Here is a 24,268-nt window from a genome sequence, read left to right as displayed (position 1 = left end):
AAAAAAAGAGTCAATGATTAGTCAACCATATGTTACAATTGTTGATCTTTAGTTGATTATCAAAATTTAGTCGCAGCCCTAGTTAACATCACGGAAATTGTAGAATTTTGTAGCGAAGCAGTGTTTTCAATAAAGCGAAAATGTAATCTGTTTTTTATTTTGGCACTAAATGTAGCATGTACATGTTTGAAGTTGACAAAACAAACAATAACCAATAACCTTTGTTTAAAGAAGAGCCTGACTGAGATCATGTTCCTTCAAGTCTGCGGGCAAATCTTGCAGATCTGAAGGTGTTTTCAAGATGAGTGCAACACATTCAGTGACAGAGTAGATGTTGTACATGATGAATCATCTGCTCATAAACCGCACAACCTGACAGTTGAGATGAAGCTGTTTGCAATTAGCACATCTTGGAGTCAAAAACCCTTCATCTTCCCTGGCATGTTTCTGCCCATACCCGCGCAGATTCATTTCACATTTGGGGACGCACAGATCAGTGCCATTTCATTATCGGGCGCCCGGCCCAAAAGTCATCGCCGCATGCAAATTTCCTCTTTTAATTTTTCACCGCGACAGAAGCGGCGACACAGTCGATTTTCATCATCGCCAAACGGCCGAGGCCCGGATATGAAGGCGACCTCCATCTGGGGTCAAACGCAGCGATCGCATCTCAATTCAGGAGCGGGGATTGATTCGGAGGAGAGTGTTTAAACTGCTGACGCCGAGGCTTGTTGATTTAGGAGCAACAATAAAAAAAATAAATAAAAAAAAAGTCATAATACACCAAGGAACCTGCTGCCAGGAATACAATACTGAGCTACTACTTGAAGCGGTCTACATTATATATAAACTGCTAATAAACGTTTCTAGCATACAGTTTGTGGCAGGTCAAAGCTACTGTTCTACGCTCATATTAGTCAATCTATGCCAGTAAAGTGCACATATGACGACGGGGCAACAAAGGGCTCACTATTTGGTTTATAAAGGCTTTGTAAATCAACAACTAATTCATAACCAACATATATATATATATATATATATATATATATATATATATATATATATATACATACACATATATATATACATATATATATATATATATATATATATATATATATATATATATATATATATATATATATATATATATATATATATATACATATATATATATATTTATATATATATATATACACATATATATATATATATATACATATATATATATACATATATATATATATACATATATATATACATACATACATACATACATATATATATATATATATATGTATATATATATATATATATATACACATATATATACATACATATATATATATATATATATATATATATATATATATATATATATATATATATATATATATATATACATATACATATATATATATATATACATATACATATATATACACATAGACGCACAATACACAGCGACTTCTACAATAACATGTAATGGTGGTTCTTTGGTCAAAATGTTGCATACATGATGTTTGACAGTCACTTCCGGATGCACCGTTTTGTGGGCGGCCTTATTTACGTGGCTCACCTTCGGCAGCGTCTTCTCCCCGTCATCTTTGTTGTAGCGGTGTAGCGTGCAAGGACGGGAGTGGAAGAAGTATGAAAAGATGGCGCTAACTGTTTTAATGACATTCAGACTTTACTTCAATCAATAACACAGCAGCATCTCCTCATCCCGTGAAAAACCGTCCGACCCGAACTCTCTAATACATAAAGTTCCTTGGGTGAATAATGTAAAGTCACTACACCGGTATGTTTTAGCGCTTTCATGGCGAGTTTACTGACAGATATAAGTAAGAACTTTACACTACTTTATATTAGAAATGGCAACAGCGGAGGATGAATGTCCCATAACAAGAAGATAGAAAAAAAGAAGAAGCTTATCGATTACGGTGTCGGCACGGACTACAAAGGCGGGCGCGCACAATTTTTCAGGACTTATGCAGATCGCAAATACACATCAGAAGGTACCAGAAGGTAAGAAAAGTTGCTTTTTGCAGAAAATTGCGAAACAAAACGCCAGATTATTTGTCTTACCTTATATATATATATATATATATTAGGGATGTACGGTATACTGGTATTACTATAGTACCGTGATATATATATATATATATATATATATACATATATATATATTCAATGTGAATTTCCCAAAAAATTAGACATTTCGGGAAAAGCGGGGATTTTTTTGAAAATGGTAAAAAAAAAATTTAATGTTCTGAATGAGTTGAAAGGGTTGGTGTTGGAAATGTTCAAATCGGCCGAGAAATGTTGAAGTAGTAACATTTTGAATCGAGAAATGGTAATACGGAATTCCTAGAATTTCGGGAAAACCGGGAATTTTTCCAGTTCACAAAACAAATTGGTTTTTGTCTTAATTAAGAGGAATATTTAGACGGTGGAACGGTTGAAGTGGGTTGAAAAATGTGGGAGGAGTAGTTGCCAGAAAAAAGGGGTGGGAATAGGGCTTTGGAAAACCAGGAATTCTGGAGAATCCTGGATTTTTTTTTTAACTTGGAAAAACCAGTACTTTGAATTTCCAGGACGGTGGAATGTGTTGAAGGTAAAATGGTTTGAATAGGTTGAAAAATGGCCAATTCATTTTGAATGGGAAAAATGTTAAGTTAATTAAGTTAAAGTACCCATGCCCTTGTGAGGGGAGCAGTGAGAAGCAGTGGTGGCCACGCCCGGGAATAATTTGTTTGGTGATTTAACCCCCAATTCCAACCCTTGATGCTGAGTGCCAAGCAGGGACTATTTCTATAGTCTTTGGTATGACTCGGCCGGGGTTTGAACTGTCCCGGAAAACCTGGAATTCTGGGATATCTGGGAATTATTTGGGGTATTGTCAAAGAAAAACTCGCCATTCCCGAATAGGCTGAACAGTTTGAAGTTGGAATGGTTTGAATCGGGTGACAAATGTGGAAGGAATAACACGGCAAAATCTGGAGGAGAAGAAGAAGTTGAATAATAAATAGATGAGTTTTGGTGTAGAATGCTTTGGAGCATTCACACAATTAATAATGCTTATTCTGCATAGTCGACGTGTTTAATGTCAGACTGTTTATGCAAAGGGAAGGTAACCCTCATCACTTGGAGTGGATCTGACAGGCGTGGCGGTGTGGAAAGAGTCCAGCATCAAATCGAGTCAGTCAGTCAGACATTTGTTGCATCAATAATTAATATCTCCCTGCCTCCCCGCCTGTGATCACGCGCTCCATCTTCCATCACCATCATTGTATTTGTATTCCCCGTCCATATTGTCACATGGTTGTCATCTTTTCATGCCGCCTCGGCATTTTTGCTTTGTTTACATTGTCTCTCGCATCCGCTGCGTCGCCATTCCGTCCGTCTCTAGAAACCGACCGCTGTTCCAACGCTGATATCTTCCAGCGTGACCCCGAATCTTCCCAAGTACAAAAAAAAAAAAAAAAGTGGCGAGTAACGAGCCTAAATAAATGATGGGCTCACTTTTAGGAGGCCCTTCCTCCACTCTCGTGTCAGTAGCCATGAAAGTGACGGCAAAGAAGAGCAAGAAGAAGAAGAGAAAGGGAAATGTTTGTTGTTATTAATAAATGGAAGCAAAAGTAAGTGATAGGAAGCTTCTTTAAAATGTTATTTTCTAGCTAATATTATATACCGTACTTTCCGGACCATAGGGCGCACCGGATTATAAGGCGCACTGCAGATGAATGGTCTAGTTTTGATCGTTTTTCATATATAAGGCGCACCGGATTATAGGGTGCATTAAAGGAATCATTTTTATTTTTGTTCTAAATGTAAAACACTTCCTTGTGGTCTACATAACCGTGGAAAGGGAGTGTGATCAGCACGCTTAAAAGGAGTAATGGTCAGCGCCTCTGTCCATGGTGCTGAAAACAGAGCGCCATCAGACGGGGGTGTGTGGCATGTGCTGACGGCGAGACACAGCTGGCATTTGATTAGATTGCACAGGTGGTACGTGTTACCGTATTTTTCGGACTATAAGTCGCAGTTTTTTTCATAGTTTGGCCGGGGGTGCGACTTATACTCAGGGGCGGCTTATGTGTGAAATTATTAACACATTACCGTAAAATATCAAATAGTATTATTTATCTCATTCACGTAAGAGACTAGACGTATAAGATTTCATGGGATTTAACGATTAGGAGTGACAGATTGTTTGGTAAACGTATAGCATGTTCTATATGTTATAGTTATTTGAATGACTCTTACCATAATATGTTACGTTAACATACCAGGTACGTTCTCAGTTGGTTATTTATGCCTCATATAACGTACACTTATTCAGCCTGTTGTTAACTATTCTTTATTTATTTTAAATTGCCTTTCAAATGTCTATTCTTGGTGTTGACTTTTATCAAATACATTTCCCCCAAAAATGCGACTTATATATGTTTTTTTCCTTCTTTATTATGCATTTCCGTCCGGTGCGACTTATACTCCGGAGCGACTTATACTCCGGAGCGACTTATACTCCGAAAAATAAGGTAATCTAATCATCTGTTGTCTTTAACGGTGAGCGGCCGGGTGCAGGAGGAGGAAGAAGTTGGGAGAGAGACTGAAAAGTGCTGCAGAAAAACGTATAACTGATGAGTTTGTTGAAAAACATTAAATCTGTTGTACAACTCTGTACGATTGGCTACTTTGACGTACGTAGTCGTAGACCCGCAAGACAGCGACTTCCACAATAACATGTAATGGTGGTTCTTTGGTCAAAATGTTGCATAGATTATGTTTTACAGTCGCTTCCGGATGCACCGTTTTGTGGGCGGTCTTATTTACGTGGCTCACCTTCAGCAGCGTCTTCTCCCCGTCATCTTTGTTGTAGCGGTGTAGCGTGCAAGGACGGGAGTGGAAGAAGTGTCAAAAGATGGAGCTAACTGTTTTAATGACATTCAGACTTTACTTCAATCAATAACGGGGCAGCATCTCCTCATACCGTGAAAAACCGTCCGACCAGAACTATCAAATAACTAAAGTTCCTTGGGTGAATAATATAAACTCACTACACCGGTATGTTTTAACGCTTTCATGGCAAGTTCACTGACAGATATAAGTAAGAACTTTACACTGCTTTATATTAGAAATGGCAACAGCGGAGGATGAATGTCACATAACAAGAAGATAGAGAAAAAGAAGAAGATTATCGACTACGGCGTCGCAACGGACTACAAAGGCGGGCGTGCGCAATTTTTCAGGACTTACGCAGATCCCAAATACAGATCAGCAGGTACCAGAAGGTAAGAAAAGTTGCTTTTTGCAGAATATTGCGAAACAAAATGCCAGATAATATGTCTTACCTTATATATATATATATATATATATATATATATTAGGGTTGTACGGTATACTGGTGTTACTATAGTACCGCAATACTAATGAATCATATTCGGTACTATACCGCCTCTGAAAATACCGGTCCGGTATGATCAATGTATGATCCTGTAACTTCTTGGTATCGGATTGCTACCCAAATTTGTGGTATCATCCAAAACTAATGTAAAGTATCAAACAACAGAAGAATAAGTGATTATTACATTTTAACAGAAGTGTAGATAGAACATGTTGAAAGAGAAAGTAAGCAGATATTAACAGTAAATGAACAAGTAGATTAATAATTCATTTTCTACCGCTTGTCCTTAATAATATTGACAGAATAGAATGATAAATGACACAATATGTTACTGCATATGTCAGCAGACTAAATTAGGAGCCTTTGTTTGTTTACTTACTAATAAAAGACAAGTTGTCTTGTATGTTCACTATTTTATTTAAGGACAAACTTGCAATAAGAAACATATATTTAATGTACCCTAAGATTTTTACTTAAAATAAAGCCAATAATTACATTTTTTGTGGTCCCCTTTATTTAGAAAAGTACCGAAAAGTACAAAAATATTGGTATCAAGACAACAGGGACCATTTAGTGTTGCCAATCAACCTATCCCCAGGTGCATGTCTTTGGAGGTGGGAGGAAGCCGGAGTACCCGGAGGGAACCCACGCAGTCACGGGGAGAACATGCAAACTCCACACAGAAAGATCCAGAGCCCAGGATTGAACCCAGGACCTTCGTATTGTGAGGCACACACACTAACCCCTGTACCACCGTGCTGCCCTATATATATATATATATATATATTTCTTTTTAATATTTAAAATTAGTATATAAAAATAGTATAACAAAACAAAATTTAAAACGCCTAATTTTAAAAAATGATTACATACATGATTTTTTTCAAACGCTACATTTTCTTTTTTTTTTATCATTATGCTATTTATTTAGTATTATTTATTAAAATATTTGGCCATTGAATTTTATTTTCAATCATTTTTTATGTTATTATTTTTGCATATTTTGTATTACACAACGCGGTACAATGGCGCTTAAAAGACAAAGAGAAAATGCTGCATCCACACAGTTGATTGGCCAAAAAATGGCTGTAAAACAAAAAGGCGTGAGCCTCGAGTACTGTGACTAGATTATTGCAACAATGTTGAAGGAGACAAACACCAGGTGACCTGAAGGTGCAATCACATGACCTCTTGTATGGTCACGTGTTTCAACCCTGTGGACTGAACAGACATGTGCGTGTGTGTGCATGTTCTTGTATTTCTACCCTTCTTGAGACATCAACAAGGAAAAGTAGCTTCCATATGAGGAGGTGTGAACAAGTGATGACATAAATCATGGTCCCAATACGGAAAACTATTGCATCTAATAGAGAATGTCTCATTATACAATTCATATACAATTCTGACTTTTATCACAATATCGCCCATTTTTTGTTGTTCTTGTAAAGCAGTGACATTGAGTAAAATGATGACTTTTGTCATCATTTTGCCAAGTAAAATTCCGATTATTATTACAATATTGCCAACATTTTAAAATGTTCTTATAAAATTGTGACTATTGTCGAGCAATAATAGGACTCTTTTCATAAAATTGCCAAAATATTACGCTTTTTCTTGTAAAATTGCGATTGTGGGGTAAAATTCCAACTTTCATCATAATATTGCACAAATGTTCAGTTTTTCTTGTCAAATTTTGACTTGCGTTGAGTAAAATGCCGACTTTTATTATAATACTGCCAAAATTCAAAGTTTTTCTTGTGAAACTGTGATCTTTTTCTTGTGAAATTCCAACTCATTTTTCACAACACGCTTTTTTATATTTGCATAGTATGTATATATTATTAATGTTGTAAATACACTTCTTTATATATCTAGAAAGGGTGGCCCTAAAAAAGTAGGCATTTTTTCTCGGGTCTCAAGAAGGTACAAATACAAGATTTGTGTGTGTGTGTTCTTGTATTTTCACCCTTTTTGAGACAACAAGGAAAAGGTGTGAACAAGTTAGGACATAAAGCATTGCATCTAATAGAGAATGTCTCATTAGCACCCCTGGTGGTAAAATCTATCAAAATGAGGGTGGTACCAAAAAGGACGGATTTTTTTCAAATTGACTGTGTGTCGGTTTTAAAAGTGCTCCCCCTCTGGTCAACATATGAAATAACAAGTGTGTGTAAGAAATTGAAATGCGCCCCCTTTTGCCAACATTTATAAAAATAAATAAATAAATATGTACATAGAGACATACTGTAATAACTTGAAGTAAATAATGAAGATAAAAAACCAATTACAAACAAAAAAAATCAAAACAAAAAAAATTAACTAAAAGCAGTCTTTTTCTGACAATGTGTGGACTTTTTTCTTATAAAATTGGGAACAATTTCTCATATTCTTTCTGTTTCTGTAATATGGCAATAATTTATCGTAAAATTATGACTTTTTTATGTAAAATTATTACTTTTTACTGCAAAATGGTGACATTTGTCATATAAAATTCTGACTTTTATCACAGTGTCGCCCATTTTTTTGTTGTTCTGGCGAAACATTGAGTAAAATGATGACTTTTGTCATCATTTTGCCAAGTAAAATTCCCGGTTATTATTACAATATTGCCAACATTTTAAAATGTTCTTATAAAATTGTGACTTTTGTCGAGTAAAATGATGACTCTTTTCATAAAATTGCCAAAATGTTGCGCTTTTTCTTGTAAAATTGCGACTGTTGGGTAAAATTCCAACTTTTATCATAATATTGCACAAATGTTGAGTTTTTCTTGTGTTGACTTGCGTTGAGTAATATGACGACTTTTATTATAATTCTGCTAAAATTAAAAGTTTTTCTTGTGAAATTGTGACCTTTTTCTTGTGAAATTCCAACTCATTTTTCACAACAAGCTTTTTTATATTTGCATAGTATGTATATATTATTAATGTTGTAAATACACTTCTTTATATATCTAGAAAGGGTGGTCCTAAAGAGGTAGGCTTTTTTCTCAAGTCTCAGGAAGGTAACAAATACTAGAAATGTGTGTGTGTGTGTGACGGGTGCGCACCTGGCTTTATTAAAACGTCGCAAGTGGGGGGGTGAACGCCGTCTGCTGCGTATTTACAGTGGATTGTAAATCCCGCCAGGCGTTTCAGCTGCCCGGGGGTTTACCAATCGCTAATCTCTCATATCAGCGGCCCCCCCCTATCCACCCCCCGGACCCCAAACCCGATCAGAGGTGAGACGGATGCGACTTGACGTGAACAGACGAGGCGTCTCACTCTGCACTGATTGCGGAGTATCGAACCGTTTCCACTGAACTCTCTTTAATGATTCATGCGAGCACATTAAGGCCGCGGCACACTGCGCCAGCAACGCCGCACAAAGCAGGAGATGATGCAACAATTAATTATGTCACGGTTGCTACAACAATGAAGATATTGCTGTCAAATGCAAAGCACGTATATCCATCTACATTTTAATTATGATATTTAATATCCTGTAAGGCTTTACACTAACTATTATGAACAAAACAATACAAAATGGAGATTGATGCTTTTTTTTTTTTAAATATGACATACTAATACGTGTCAATATGCAGCAATTTAACCTTAACAGGGGGAATAACATCCCTCTAAATACCATGGCAACACTACACCAGTGGGTGGACCAGCCAGAACACACTTTTTTGTTAAGTTCAACATTTTCCAGTCTAAAAAATAGGTTATTTCCAAAATTTAGAAACATGTAGAAATAGTACCACCAAGCGGGTACCATGCAGTGGAAAAACTAAATATGAAAAGCCTCTCTGGGCCTTAGCAGACGTTAAACTTTTGGGGGCCGCTGGTGTCGCCCTTGGCCTCGCCTCCCATTCGTCATCCATCCTCCTCTGCGTCCTCGTCCTCTAATTTGCAAGTTTTATCGGCGGCACGTTCCGCATGGAACTTTTCCCAACACAACGTCGGCACGCCTCCAAAAAAAAAAGCCCCGCAGATAGACGAGCAAAACAAAAAAAAAGGAGAAATTGTGGACTTTTGCTTGAGATTTTAACAAGAACAAATTGCACAAACAAAATGCATCATGGGTATTTTTTTTTAAGAGTGGTTTGTTAAAACAAGTTTATGTTTGTTGTAGTTGTATGTGACCTTCATCATTAAATTATGCACAGTGGTGTAGAAAAAAAAAAAAAAGAATAAATTGCGATTCTTGCGAATTTTAATCGATTAAAAAAAATCCGAAATGTTTTTTTTATTTTGTATTTTTTTTTTTTTTTTTTTGTCCTGCCGTAGCCACTAAAGCAAATCATATTGTCGATGTAGATCAGGGGTGTCAAACTCATTCATTCATTGAGGGCCACATCACAGTTATGAGGGCCGCTTTTAACAATGAGTAATATATATATATATATATATATATATATATATATATATATATATATATATACATACATACATACATACATACATACATACATACATACATACATACAGGTAAAAGCCAGTAAATTAGAATATTTTGAAAAACTTGATTTATTTCAGTAATTGCATTCAAAAGGTGTAACTTGTACATTATATTTATTCATTGCACACAGACTGATGCATTCAAATGTTTATTTCATTTAATTTTGATGATTTGAAGTGGCAACAAATGAAAATCCAAAATTCCGTGCGTCACAAAATTAGAATATTACTTAAGGCTAATACAAAAAAGGGATTTTTAGAAATGTTGGCCAACTGAAAAGTATGAAAATGAAAAATATGAGCATGTACAATACTCAATACTTGGTTGGAGCTCCTTTTGCCTCAATTACTGCGTTAATGCGGCGTGGCATGGAGTCGATGAGTTTCTGGCACTGCTCAGGTGTTATGAGAGCCCAGGTTGCTCTGATAGTGGCCTTCAACTCTTCTGCGTTTTTGGGTCTGGCATTCTGCATCTTCCTTTTCACAATACCCCACAGATTTTCTATGGGGCTAAGGTCAGGGGAGTTGGCGGGCCAATTTAGAACAGAAATACCATGGTCCGTAAACCAGGCACGGGTAGATTTTGCGCTGTGTGCAGGCGCCAAGTCCTGTTGGAACTTGAAATCCCCATCTCCATAGAGCAGGTCAGCAGCAGGAAGCATGAAGTGCTCTAAAACTTGCTGGTAGACGGCTGCGTTGACCCTGGATCTCAGGAAACAGAGTGGACCGACACCAGCAGATGACATGGCACCCCAAACCATCACCCAACCATGCAAATTTTGCATTTCCTTTGGAAATAGAGGTCCCAGAGTCTGGAGAAAGACAGGAGAGGCACAGGATCCACGTTGCCTGAAGTCTAGTGTAAAATTTCCACCATCAGTGATGGTTTGGGGTGCCATGTCATCTGCTGGTGTCGGTCCACTCTGTTTCCTGAGATCCAGGGTCAACGCAGCCGTCTACCAGCAAGTTTTAGAGCACTTCATGCTTCCTGCTGCTGACCTGCTCTATGGAGATGGAGATTTCAAGTTCCAACAGGACTTGGCGCCTGCACACAGCGCAAAATCTACCCGTGCCTGGTTTACGGACCATGGTATTTCTGTTCTAAATTGGCCCGCCAACTCCCCTGACCTTAGCCCCATAGAAAATCTGTGGGGTATTGTGAAAAGGAAGATGCAGAATGCCAGACCCAAAAACGCAGAAGAGTTGAAGGCCACTATCGGAGCAACTTGGGCTCTCATAACACCTGAGCAGTGCCAGAAACTCATCGACTCCATGCCACGCCGCATTAACGCAGTAATTGAAGCAAAAGGAGCTCCAACCAAGTATTGAGTATTGTACATGCTCATATTTTTCATTTTCATACTTTTCAGTTGGCCAACATTTCTAAAAATCCCTTTTTTGTATTAGCCTTAAGTAATATTCTAATTTTATGACACACGGAATTTTGGATTTTCATTTGTTGCCACTTCAAATCATCAAAATTAAATGAAATAAACATTTGAATGCATCAGTCTGTGTGCAATGAATAAATATAATGTACAAGTTACACCTTTTGAATGCAATTACTGAAATAAATCAAGTTTTTCAAAATATTCTAATTTACTGGCTTTTACCTGTATATGGACCAATATTGAGCTACAACAGGTCTAGCAACTACGGGATGCATAACGTAAACCCAGCCTCTACTGTAGCGTCTATTCTATGCGTCTTATAATGCGGTGCACCTTATAATGTGGTGCGCCTTATATATGAACAAAGTTTTAAAATAGGCCATATTTCAGTGCACCTTATAGTGCGAAAAATACAGTGTATATATACTGTGTATATATATATATACATATATATATATATATATACACACCGGCCCCCAGACACATTTCTTTCTCTAAATTTGGCCCCCCGTGGCAAAATAATTGCCCAGGCCTGATATAGAGTGACAATTTGATTCAGAATCGATCCTCAAATCAACACGATTCTTGTTTAAAACCGACTCCCGCAATAGTTTATTTGCTATATGAAATATAATAAAAACAGGTGACAAAAGCTCCTGGTATGATGTACATACGCAGCGGGTAAGCGCGGATATGGCATAAAAACACGTTTAAAAAAATTGATTCCTGAAATTGTGTAACCGATTCAGAATTGTTAGAAACTAGAATCGTGATTTGGATGTGAATAAAAAAAAATTCCGCCGACCCTAATCATGTATTTGCTTCCGTTTTCGTACGATTTGGTCTTAGACCTTTTTAAAGCATTTTCCTGACAAAACACTGAGGTACTAATGTACTACCGTATTTTTTCAGACTATAAGTCACAGTTTTTTTTCATAGTTTGTCCGGGGGTGTGACTTATACTCAGGAGCGACTTATGTGTGAAATTATTAACACATTAGCGTAAAATATCAAATAATATTATTTATCTCATTCACGTAAGAGACTAGACGTATAAGATTTCATGGGATTTAGCGATTAGACTGTTTGGTAAACGTATAGCATGTTCTATATGTTATAGTTATTTGAATGACTCTTACCATAATATGTTACGTTAACATACCAGGCATGTTCTCAGTTGGTTATTTATGCCTCATATAACGTACACTTATTCAGCCTGTTGTTCACTATTCTTTATTTATTTTAAATTGCCTTTCAAATGTCTATTCTTGGTGTTGGCTTTTATCAAATACATTTCCCCAAAAAATGCGACTTATACTCCAGTGCGACTTATATATGGTTTTTTCCTTCTTTATTATGCATTTTCGGCCGGTGCGACTAATACTCCGAAAAATACGGTAATCTTATTGGTATGCCGATTAATTACATATCTGGGTAAGTTAGGGAAACAGAGATATCATGTCATTACTCCAACTAATGCCTTTTTTCAATGAACCGCTGGATGGTGTTCACAAACGAACATTGCCTTTAAAACCTGTGGCTGTAGGCAACCTCCAGATGCAGTTTTTTTCCCCCACTGAATCCTCACACTACTCATCTAGAATCAACAAGTGCACCAGATTTAGCTTTCAGTTCATTTCCATTTGTAGTCTTTACCACCTATTAATTCAATCATAATCAACCAAATGAATGAAGTCTAAAAGCACGATAAATAGCACACTTGAATCCAAATGAATATTGTTGATTAAATCCAAGGTAATTCTGAACAATGTGTGATTACGTTATGCTGGTAAATAGTGGCAATTACACAAAGTTGGAGCCTTTACACAACAATTTCACTTCTGTATTGTGTGACCATCTAGTTTGCAGATAATCATTGTATTTGACACTTAATTGACAAGAGTTTTGTGGAAAAGTTTGCCTTAACTTCATCAATTAAATCCAACATTTTATATCTTAGTCCGCATGCAACACCCAATACCACCGCGTACAATAAAATCACACATGCATGATGGCGCTAGCCGCATTCCAAGTATCAGGCGGCAGCATCATCTACCTCTGCATGCGCTTTAAAAACATTGGCGTGAACGTGAGCACTATTAATGCCGACTGAGCACTTTGCTCACAGCGCTTTGGTTCTGTGGCCGTTTCACCTTAAAATGTGTAAAACGGGCTCCAAACCGCGAGAAAAAAAAAAAAAACACCTGATGAAAGTACAGTGTTTTGTTTTCCTATATTCAAGTGAATTATATTTATATAGCACTATAGAGAAACCCAATATCTAAGTTGCATTTAAGCCAGTGTGGGTGGCACTGGGAGCAGGTGGGTAAAGTGTCTTGCCCAAGGACACAACGGCAGGGACGAGGATGGCGGAAGCGGGGATCGAACCTGGAACCCTCAAGTTGCTGGCACGGCCACTCTACCAACCGAGCTATACCGCCCCTATTCAAACACGGTGTTATTGTTCAAACTATGTGTAATGTTACACATCAATATTAAACACACGTTTATTTATGAATACTTATACCTACTATGCTACTGCATTTTAATGTGGTCATTATGGTGGCACTTAGCAAAGGTGGCACTTGGTGGAAAAAAGTTCAATTAAAGCATTTATAAGATGCAAAAATACGAGCGTTTTCTCACTTTTACGTGTCACAACAGCAGCATTCGCTATGTGTGTAGACGCCACACACATTTACGCACAAAGGGCACAACAAATACAACTTAATGCGCGCGACATTGGTTTAATTTTCCTATAACTAAACACGGTGTTACTGTTCAAACTGTATGTAATGTCACATATCGATATTATGTCTTTTTTTTTTTATTTATGAATACTTATACCGTATTTTTCGGAGTATAAGTCGCACCGGAGTATAAGTCGCACCTGCCAAAAATGCATAATAAAGAAGGAAAAAAAACATATATAAGTCGCACTGGAGCCCGGCCAAAAAAAAAACTGCGACTTATAGTCCGAAAAATATGGTACCTACTATGCTACTGCATTTTAATGTGGTCATTATGTTGGTACTTAGACAGCCAAAGTGTTTCCTGAGGTGGTACTTGGTGGAAAAAAGCTCAATTAAAGCATTTATAAGATGCAAAAATGTGCTCACACCGCTTCGGTTCTGCGGCAGTCTCACCTTAAAATGTATCAAACGGGCTCCAAACCGCGGAAAAAAATAAAAATAAAAATCACTTGATGAAAGTACAGTGTTTTATTTTCCTATATTCAAACTCGGTGTTATTGTTCAAACTGTGCATCGATATTATACCTTTTTTTTTTTTTTTAATGAATGCTTATACCTACTACGCTACTGCATTTTAATGTGGTCATTATGTTGGTACTTAGACAGCCAAAGTGTTTCCTGAGGTGGCACTTGGTGGACAAAAGTTCAATTAAAGCATTTATAAGATGCAAAAATACGAGCGTTTTCACACTTTTTCTGCATTCGCTACGTGTGTAGCGGTGCACTGATCAGGGACATACACATCTGCTAGCATGACGCACATTTACGCACAAAAACACAACTTAATGCGTGCGACATTGGTTTTATTTTCCTATAATCAAACACGGTGTTACTGTTCAAACTGTGTGTAATGTTACATATCAATATTATGCCTTTTTTTTTAATGAATATTTATACCTACTACGCTACTGCATTTTAATGTGATCATTATGGTGGCACTTAGCATAGGTGGTACTTGGTGAAAAAAAGTTCAATTAAAGCATTCATAAGATGTAAAAATACGAGCGTTTTCACACTTTTGCAGCATTTGATACGTGTGTAGCTGTGCACTGATCAAGGACGCACATATCTGCAAACATGACGCACATTTACGCACAAAAACACAACTTAATGTGTGCGACAATGGTTTTATTTTCCTATAACCAAACACGGTGGCACTTAGCAAAGGTGGTACTTGGTGAAAAAAAGTCCAATTAAAGCATTTATAAGTTGCAAAAATATGAGTGTTTTCTCACTTTTGCAGCATTCACTACGTGTGTAGCATTTACGCACAAAGAGCACAAAAACACAACTTAATGCGTGCGACATTGGTTTAATTTTCCTATAATCAAACACGGTGTTACTGTTCAAACTGTGTGTAATGTCAGATATCGACAATATACCTTTTTTTTTTTTTTTTTTAAGAATACTTATACCTACTACGCTACTGCATTTTAATGTGGTCATTATGTTGGCATTTAGCAAAAGTGTTTCCTGAGGTGGCACTTGGTGGAAAAAAAGTTCAATTAAAGCATCTATAAGATGCAAAAACGCGCTCACACCGCTTCAGTTCTGCGGCAGTCTCACCTTAAAATGTATCAAACGGGCTCCAAACCGCGAAAAAAATAAATAAATAAAAAATCACTTGATGAAAGTACAGTGTTTTATTTTCCTATATTCAAACTCGGGGTTACTGTTCAAACTGTGTGTAATGCTACACATCAATATTAAACATACGTGTTTTTTTGGGATGAATACTTATACCTACTATGCTACTGCATTTTAATGTGGTCATTATGTTGGCACTTAGACAGCAAAAGTGTTTCCTGAGGTGGTACTTGGTGGAGAAAAGTTCAATTAAAGCATTTATAAGATGCAAAAATACGAGCGTTTTCTCACTTTTACGTGTCGCAACAGCAGCATTCGCTATGTGTGTAGACGCCACACACAATTACGCACAAAGAGCAAAAAAACCACAACTTAATGCGTGCGACATTGGTTTTATTTTCCTATAACTAAACATGGTGTTACTGTTCAAACTGTGTGTAATGTCACATATCGATATGTCTTTTTTTAAATTTATTTATGAATACTTATACCGTATTTTTCGGAGTATAAGTCGCACTGGAGTATAAGTCGCATCTGCCGAAAATGCATAATAAAGAAGGAAAAAAAACATATATAAGTAGCACTGGAGCCCGGCCAAACTATGAAAAAAACTGCGACTTATTGTCCGAAAAATACGGTACCTACTATGTTACTGCATTTTAATGTGGTCATTATGTTGGTACTTAGACAGCCAAAGTGTTTCCTGAGGTGGTACTTGGTGAAAAAAAAGTTCAATTAAAGCATTTATAAGATGCAAAAATGCGCTCACAGCGCTTCGGTTCTGCGGCAGTCTCACCTAAAAATGTATCAAACGGGCTCCAAACCGCGAACAAATTAAAAAAAAAAAAAAAAAATCACTTGATGAAAGTACAGTGTTTTATGTTCCTATATTCAAACTCGGTGTTATTGTTCAAACTGTGTATCGATATTATACCTTCTTTTTTTTTTTTTTAAATGAATACTTATACCTACTTTGCTACTGCATTTTAATGTGGTCATTATGTTGGTACTTGGACAGCCAAAGTGTTTCCTGAGGTGGTACTTGGTGGAAAACAGTTCAATTAAAGCATGTATAAGATGCAAAAATACGAGCGTTTTCACACTTTTGCAGCATTCACTACGTGTGTAGCGGTGCTCTGATCAAGGACGCACACATCTGCTAACATGACGCACATAGCCACGGCGTGGCGCAGTGGGAGAATGGCTGTGCGCGACCCGAGGGTCCCTGGTTCAATCCCCACCTAGTACCAACCTCGTCATGTCCGTTGTGTCCTGAGCAAGACACTTCACCCTTGCTCCTGATGGATGCTGGTTAGCGCCTTGCATGGCAGCTCCCTCCATCAGTGTGTGAATGTGTGTGTGAATGGGTAAATGTGGAAGTAGTGTCAAAGCGCTTTGAGTACCTTGAAGGTAGAAAAGCGCTATACAAGTACAACCCATTTATCATTTATATCAATATTATGCCTTTTTTTTTTAATATTTATGAATACGTATACCTACTACGCTACTGCATTTTAATGTGGTCAATATGGTGGCACTTAGCAAAGGTGGTACTTGGTGGAAAAAAAGTCCAATTAAAGCATTTATAAGATGCAAAACTACGAGTGTTTTCTCACTTTTGCAGCATTCGCTACGTGTGCACTGATCAAGGACGCACACATCTGCTAACATGACGCACATTTACGCACAAAAACACAACTTAATGCGTGCGACATTGGTTTCATTTTCCTATAATCAAACACGGTGTTACTGTTCAAACTGTGTGTAATGTTACATATTAATATTAATGCCTTTTTTTAATGAATACTTCTATCTACTACGCTACTGCATTTTAATGTGGTCATTATGTTGGTACTTAGCAAAGGTGGCACTTGGTGAAAAAAAGTTCAATTAAAGCATTCATAAGATGCAAAAATACGGACGTTTTCACACTTTTGCAGCATTCACTACGTGTGTAGCGGTGCACTCAAGGACGCACACATCTGCGAACACGACGCACATTTACGCACAAAAACACAACTTAATACGTGCGACATTGGTTTTATTTTCCTATAATCAAACACGGTGTTATTGTTCAAACTAAGTGTCATATCAATAGTATGCCTTATTTTTTTAAATTCATGAATACTTATACCTACTACGCTACTGCATTTTAATGTGGTCATTACGGTGGCACTTAGCAAAGGTGGTACTTGGTGGAAAAAAAGTTCAATTAAAGCATTTATAAGATGCAAAAATACGAGCGTTTTCACACTTTTGCAGCATTCACTACGTGTGTAGCAGTGCACTCATCAAGGACGCACACATCTGCTAACGTGACGCACATTTACGCACAAAAACAACTTAATGCGGCAGTCTCACCTTAAAATGTATCAAACGGGCTACAGACCGCGAGAAAAGAAAAACAAATCACTTGATGAAAGTACAGTGTTTTATTTTCCTATAATCAAACACAGTGTTACTGTTCAAACTGTGTGTAATGTTACATATCAATATTATGCCTTTTTTTTTTAATATTTATGAATACTTATACCTACTACGCTACTGCATTTTAATGTGGTCATAATGGTGGCACTTAACAAAGGTGGCACTTGGTGGAAAAAAAAGTCCAATTAAAGCATTTATAAGATGCAAAACTACGAGTGTTTTCTCACTTTTGCAGCATTCACTACGTGTGTAGCAGTGCACTCATCAAGGACGCACACATCTGCTAACGTGACGCACATTTACGCACAAAAACAACTTAATGCGGCAGTCTCACCTTAAAATGTATCAAACGGGCTCCAGACCGCGAGAAAAGAAAAACAAATCACTTGATGAAAGTACAGTGTTTTATTTTCCTATAATCAAACACGGTGTTACTGTTCAAACTGTGTGCAATGTCACATATCAATATTATGCCTTTTTTTTAATATATTTATGAATACTTATACCTACTACGCTACTGCATTTTAATGTGGTCATTATGGTGGCACTTAGTGAAAAAAAAGTCCAATTAAAGCATTTATAAGATGCAAAACTACGAGTGTTTTCTCACTATTGCAGCATTCACTACGTGTGTAGCAGTGCACTCATCAAGGATGCACACATCTGCTAACATGACGCACATTTACGCACAAAAACACAACTTAATGCGTGCGACATTGGTTTCATTTTTCTATAATCAAACACGGTGTTACTGTTCAAAATGTGTTTAATGTCACATAATATTATGCCTTTTTTATGATTACTTATACCTACTACGCTACTGCATTTTAATGTGGTCATTATGTTGGCACTGAAGTGGTACTCGGTGGAAAAAAGTTCAATTAAAGCATTTATAAGATGCAAAAATACGAGCGTTTTCACACTTTTGCAGCATTTGCTACGTGTGTAGCAGTGCACTGATCAGGGACGAACACATCTGCTAACACGACGCACATTTACGCACAAAAACACAACTTAATGCGTGCGACATTGGTTTTATTTTCCTATAATCAAACACGGTGTTACTGTTCAAACTGTGTGTAATGTTACATATTAATATTATGCCTTTTTTTAAATGTATTTATGAATACTTATACCTACTACGCTACTGCATTTTAATGTGGTCATTACGGTGGCACTTAGCAAAGGTGGTACTTGGTGGAAAAAAAGTTCAATTAAAGCATTCATAAGATGCAAAAATACGAGCATTTTCACACTTTTGCAGCATTCACTACGTGTGTAGCGGTGCACTCATCAAGGACGCACACATCTGCTAACATGACGCACATTTACGCACAAAGAGCACAAAAACACAACTTAATGCGTGCGACATTGGTTTCATTTTCCTATAATCAAACACGGTGTTACTGTTCAAAATGTGTGTAATGTCACATATCATATTATGCCTTTTTTTATGAATACTTATACCTACTACGCTACTGCATTTTAATGTGGTCATTATTGTGGCCCTTAGCAAAGGTGGTACTTGGTGGAAAAAGTTCAATTAAAGCATTTATAAGATGCAAAAATGCAGGCGTTTTCACACTTTTGCAGCATTCACTACGTGTGTAGCGGTGCACTCATCAAGGACGCACACATCTGCGAACGTGACGCACATTTACGCACAGAGAGCACAAAAACAACACACTTTGCCCAACTCGAAAAAGGACCTGTTAGACATGCAGGAGGGAGAGGATTTTTTTTTTTTTTTTTTCCACTTACAGAATCTCCAGATCGCGCAGTGCCCGGAAAGCTCCATCTTCAATGCAGCTGATGTGGTTGCTGTCCAGCTGCCTACACACACACACACACACACACACACACACACACACACACACACACACACACACACACACACACACACACAGATGAGAGGGAGTCAAGGAGAGGGAGGAGGAGAGACTAAGCAAAAAAAGGCGTGATGAGTGTGTGTGTCAGGAGTAGGCGGGGATGTGATGCCCTGAGGAGTGAGTTAAAAGTATACACACACACACACACACACACACACACACGTACGTAAATGGACACTCTCACCTCTGCGCTGTGATGTGCGAGCTGCACCCGAGGAGGAGGAGGAGGAGAGGAAAAAGGCGGCGAGCTGCAGGAGCGTGGAAGTGGCGGAGCGGCCAGCGTGGCGTCAGCCTATCACCTGCTAGCTCGCCGCCGCCACACTGGCCGGTGAGAGAGCGGGCGAGAGAGGGAAAGGAGGAGGGCGAGAGCGAGAGAGAGAGAGCGAGAGAGAGAGAGAGAGAGAGCCAAGCCCAGCCTTCTTCCCCCTTCTTGTCTCTTCTGTAAATATTAATTGCCTTTTCCTCCTCCTCCTCCTCCCAATGTCATCTTTTATTCTTCCTTTCTTCCCGCGCCGAGCGAGCGAGGGAGTAATTTCATTACATTAGGCCGGCCAATCCATTAGGGGCCTTTTACCGGCTCTGTCACTGAAACAATTTCATTAAAAGCAAAGCCGCCGTAAATCAAACCCGCAGTCACGACTTCCTTCCACTCGCCACAAAAAAACAGCAGCAGCAACCGCCACCCCCCCCCCCCCCCAGCCTGGCCCACGCCCCACTGGTGGACGCCCCCACCTTGTGCACCTCACTCATCCATCCTTGGCTTTTACTTTAATTTGCATCGCTTCGTCCATGAACCCAACAACCCCGCAAACTGTTCCCCCGCGGAATGCCTTCACTTTTCCTCTGGACCAAATCTTGTTTGGGAAAAACATGTTCGGCGGCGCACACACACAGAGTACTTACAAGCAGACACAGGGTCGAGACAGAAAAGGGAGAACGGGTGCAATTGGGCTTAAAAACTAACGATAAAGGTGAAGTTATAACACTGAAACGCCCGTGTATAAATCACTAATCCGTGTCTCCATGGCGACAAATAAAGTACATTTCTTGCAAGTATCACTGCAGGACGAGGACTAGCTAAACATGCTTCACTACACACCGTAGCTCACAGGTGTCAAAATGTAAACAAAACGCCATTGGTGGATCTAAAACTGACATCCACAAGTACAGAAGTGTATCTAGTCGATACTACTATGACTACAGCGATATTTCTTGGCATCATGACATCTTTTTCGTTTAAAAAAATTTATATTATGTTTATAAAGTCAGGAAATATGTCCCCGGACACATGAGGACTGTCATGGCGCGGACTTTGGGGGGTTTGTTTTCCCGAGATGAAGGAAAAGTTGGATCGGACATGGTGTGAAGGTAAGGACATTATTTATTTGAACACTAAACTACAAAAGGGGTACAAACAAAAGGCGCGCTCAAAGCGGAGATAAACTTGGCTGAGAAACAAAACTACCACAAGGGCAAAATTATGGACAAGAAACAAAAACTTACTTGGAAAGCGGGGAACTATGGCATGGATTTCAGAGGTAACAAGGGAAACAGAAGCAATGTCGCCAGGACGACCAGCTGAAAATGACAGGCTTAAATAGTAGTCTCTGATGAGCAACAGGTGCGCGAAAAGGCAGGTGAAAATCCTAAGTAACCATGGTGACTAAACTCAGGAAGTGCATAACCAGGAACTAAAAGGAGTCCAAAACAAATCGATAACACAAGGACAAGGACTTGGAATATGACCAATGTATGATCCTGTAACTACTTGGTATCGCATTCATACCCAAATGGGTGGTATCATCCAAAACTAATGCAAAGTAACCAAACAACAGAAGAATAAGTGATTATTACATTTTAACAGAAGTGTAGATAGAACATGTTAAAAGAGGAAGTAAGCAGATATTAACAGTAAATGAACAAGTAGATTAAAGTTCAAGTTAAAGTACCACTGATAGTCACGTCATGTCGAAAACAAACAAAGCAAACCAACACAGACCTCTAAAAGCTGACTCTTGGGATCTTTAATAGCCGATATACAAACCCCAAAACCAGTGAAGTTGTCACGTTGTGTAAATGGTAAATAAAAACAGAATACAATGATTTGCTAATCCTTTTCAACTTATATTCAATTGAATAGACTGCAAAGACAAGATATTTAACATTCCAACTGGATTTTTTTTTTTTTTTCAAATTTTAGCTCATTTGGAATTTGATGCCTGCAACATGTATCAAAAAAAGACTGATAAAGTTGAGGAATGCTCATCAAACACTTATTTGGAACATCCCACAGGTGAACAGGCTAATTGGGAACAGGTGGGTGCCATGATTGGGTATAAAAGCAGCTTCCATGAAATGCTCAGCCATTCACAAACAAGGATGGGGCGAGGGTTACCACTTTGTCAACATATGTGTGAGCAAATTGTTAAACAGTTTAAGAACAACATTTCTCAACCAGCTATTGCAAGAAATGTAGGGATTTCCCCATCTACGGTCCGTAATAATATCAAAAGTTTCAGAGAATCTGGAGAAATCACTGCACGTAACATTGAATGCCCGTGACATTGGATCCCTCAGGCGGTACTGCATCAAAAAGCGACATCAGTGTGTAAAGGATATCAACGCATGGGCTCAGGAACACTTCAGAAAACCAATGTCCGTAACTACAGTTGGTCGCTACATCTGTAAGCGCAAGTTAAAACTCTACTATGCAAAGCGATAGACATTTATCAACAACACCCAGAAATGTCGCCGGCTTCGCTGGGCTTGAGCTCATCTAAGATGGACTGATGCAAAGTGGAAAAGTGTTCTGTGGTCTGACAAGTCCACATTTCAAATTGTTTTTGGAAACTGTGGATGTTGTGTCCTCCGGACCAAAGAGGAAAACAACCATCCGGACTGTTATAGGCGCAAAGTTGAAAAGCCAGCATCTGTGATGGTATGGGGGTGTATTAGTGCCCAAGACATGGGTAACTTACACATCTGTGAAGGCACCATTAATACTGAAAGGTACATACAGGTTTTGGAGCAACATATGTTGCCATCCAAGCAATGTTTTTATGGACGCCCCTGCTTATTTCAGCAAGACAATGCCAAGCTACATGTTACAACAGTGTGGCTTCATAGTAAAAGAGTGTGGGTACTAGACTGGCCTGCCTGTAGTCCAGACCTGTCTCCCATTGAAAATGTGTGGCGCATTATGAAGCCTAAAATAACACAACAGAGACCCCCGGACTGTTGAACAACTTAAGTTGTACATCAAGCAAGAATGGGAAAGAATTCCACCTGAAAAGCTTCAAAAATTAGTCTCCTCAGTTCCCAAACGTTTACTGAGTGTTGTTAAAAGGAAAGGCCATGTAACACAGTGGTAAAAATGCCCCTGTACCAACTTTTTTTCAACGTGTTGCTGCCATTAAATTCTAAGTTAATGATTATTTGCAAAAAAAAAATAAAGTTTCTCAGTTGGAACATTAAATATCTTGTCTTTGCAGTCTATTCAATTGAATATAAGTTGAAAAGGATTTGCAAATCATTGTATTCTGTTTTTATTTACGAATTAAACAACGTGCCAACTTTGACATAACATGGCGCGACATAGCATGACATAACCAGACGCAACGTAACGAGACATAACATGATGTGGCATAACATGGCGCAACATAGCATGGCTCAACATAGCATGGCTCAACATAGCATGGCTCAACATAACATGGCGCAAAATAACATGGCGCAAAATAACATGACGTGGCATAACATAGCGCAATATAACATGGCGCAACATAACATGGTGCAACATAACATGGTGCAACATAACATGGCGCAACATAACATGACGTGACATAACATGATCCAACATAACATGACCCCGGACTGTTGAACTTAAGCTGTACGGGGGAAACCTTACAACATAACATGGTGCAACATAACATGGTGCAACATAACATGGTGCAACATAACATGGCGCAACATAAGATGACGTGACATAACATGATCCAACATAACATGACCCCGGACTGTTGAACAACTTAAGCTGTACATCAAGCAAGAATGGGAAAGAATTCCACCTGAAAAGCTTCAAAAATTGGTCTCCTCAGTTCCCAAACGTTTCTGAGTGTTGTTAAAAGGAAAGGTCAGGTAACACAGTGGTAAAAATGCCCCTACGACAACTTTTTTGCAATGTGTTGCTGCCATTAAATTATAAGTTAATGATTATTATAACATGCCGCAACATAGCATGGCGCAACATAGCATGGCGCAACATAACATGGCATAACATGGCGCAAAATAACATGGTGCAACATAACATGGTGCAACATAACATGGCGCAACATAACATGGTGCAACATAACACGGTGCAACATAACATGGC

General features: G+C 38.3%; 1 protein-coding gene across 2 annotated transcripts in view; it reads right to left on the bottom strand.

Moving 5' to 3' along the window:
- slit3 (slit homolog 3 (Drosophila)) overlaps window positions 1-24,268 on the bottom strand; it is a 615,812-nt gene that overhangs the window by 249,596 nt on the left and 341,948 nt on the right. The window contains exon 8 of one of the 2 annotated variants that reach the window (XM_061976782.1): window positions 19,772-19,843. The exons of the other annotated variant lie outside the window; for it this stretch is intronic. Within the exon in view, the coding sequence (XP_061832766.1) occupies window positions 19,772-19,843 (72 nt within the window). The remainder of the gene's footprint in view (window positions 1-19,771; window positions 19,844-24,268) is intronic. 2 annotated transcript variants of the gene reach the window in all.

Source organism: Nerophis lumbriciformis, linkage group LG16, assembly GCF_033978685.3.
Source record: "Nerophis lumbriciformis linkage group LG16, RoL_Nlum_v2.1, whole genome shotgun sequence".
Classification (NCBI taxonomy): Eukaryota; Metazoa; Chordata; class Actinopteri; order Syngnathiformes; family Syngnathidae; genus Nerophis; species Nerophis lumbriciformis.
The sequence above is the reverse complement of the archived record's forward strand: the minus strand, read 5'-3'. Positions and strand labels throughout refer to the sequence as shown.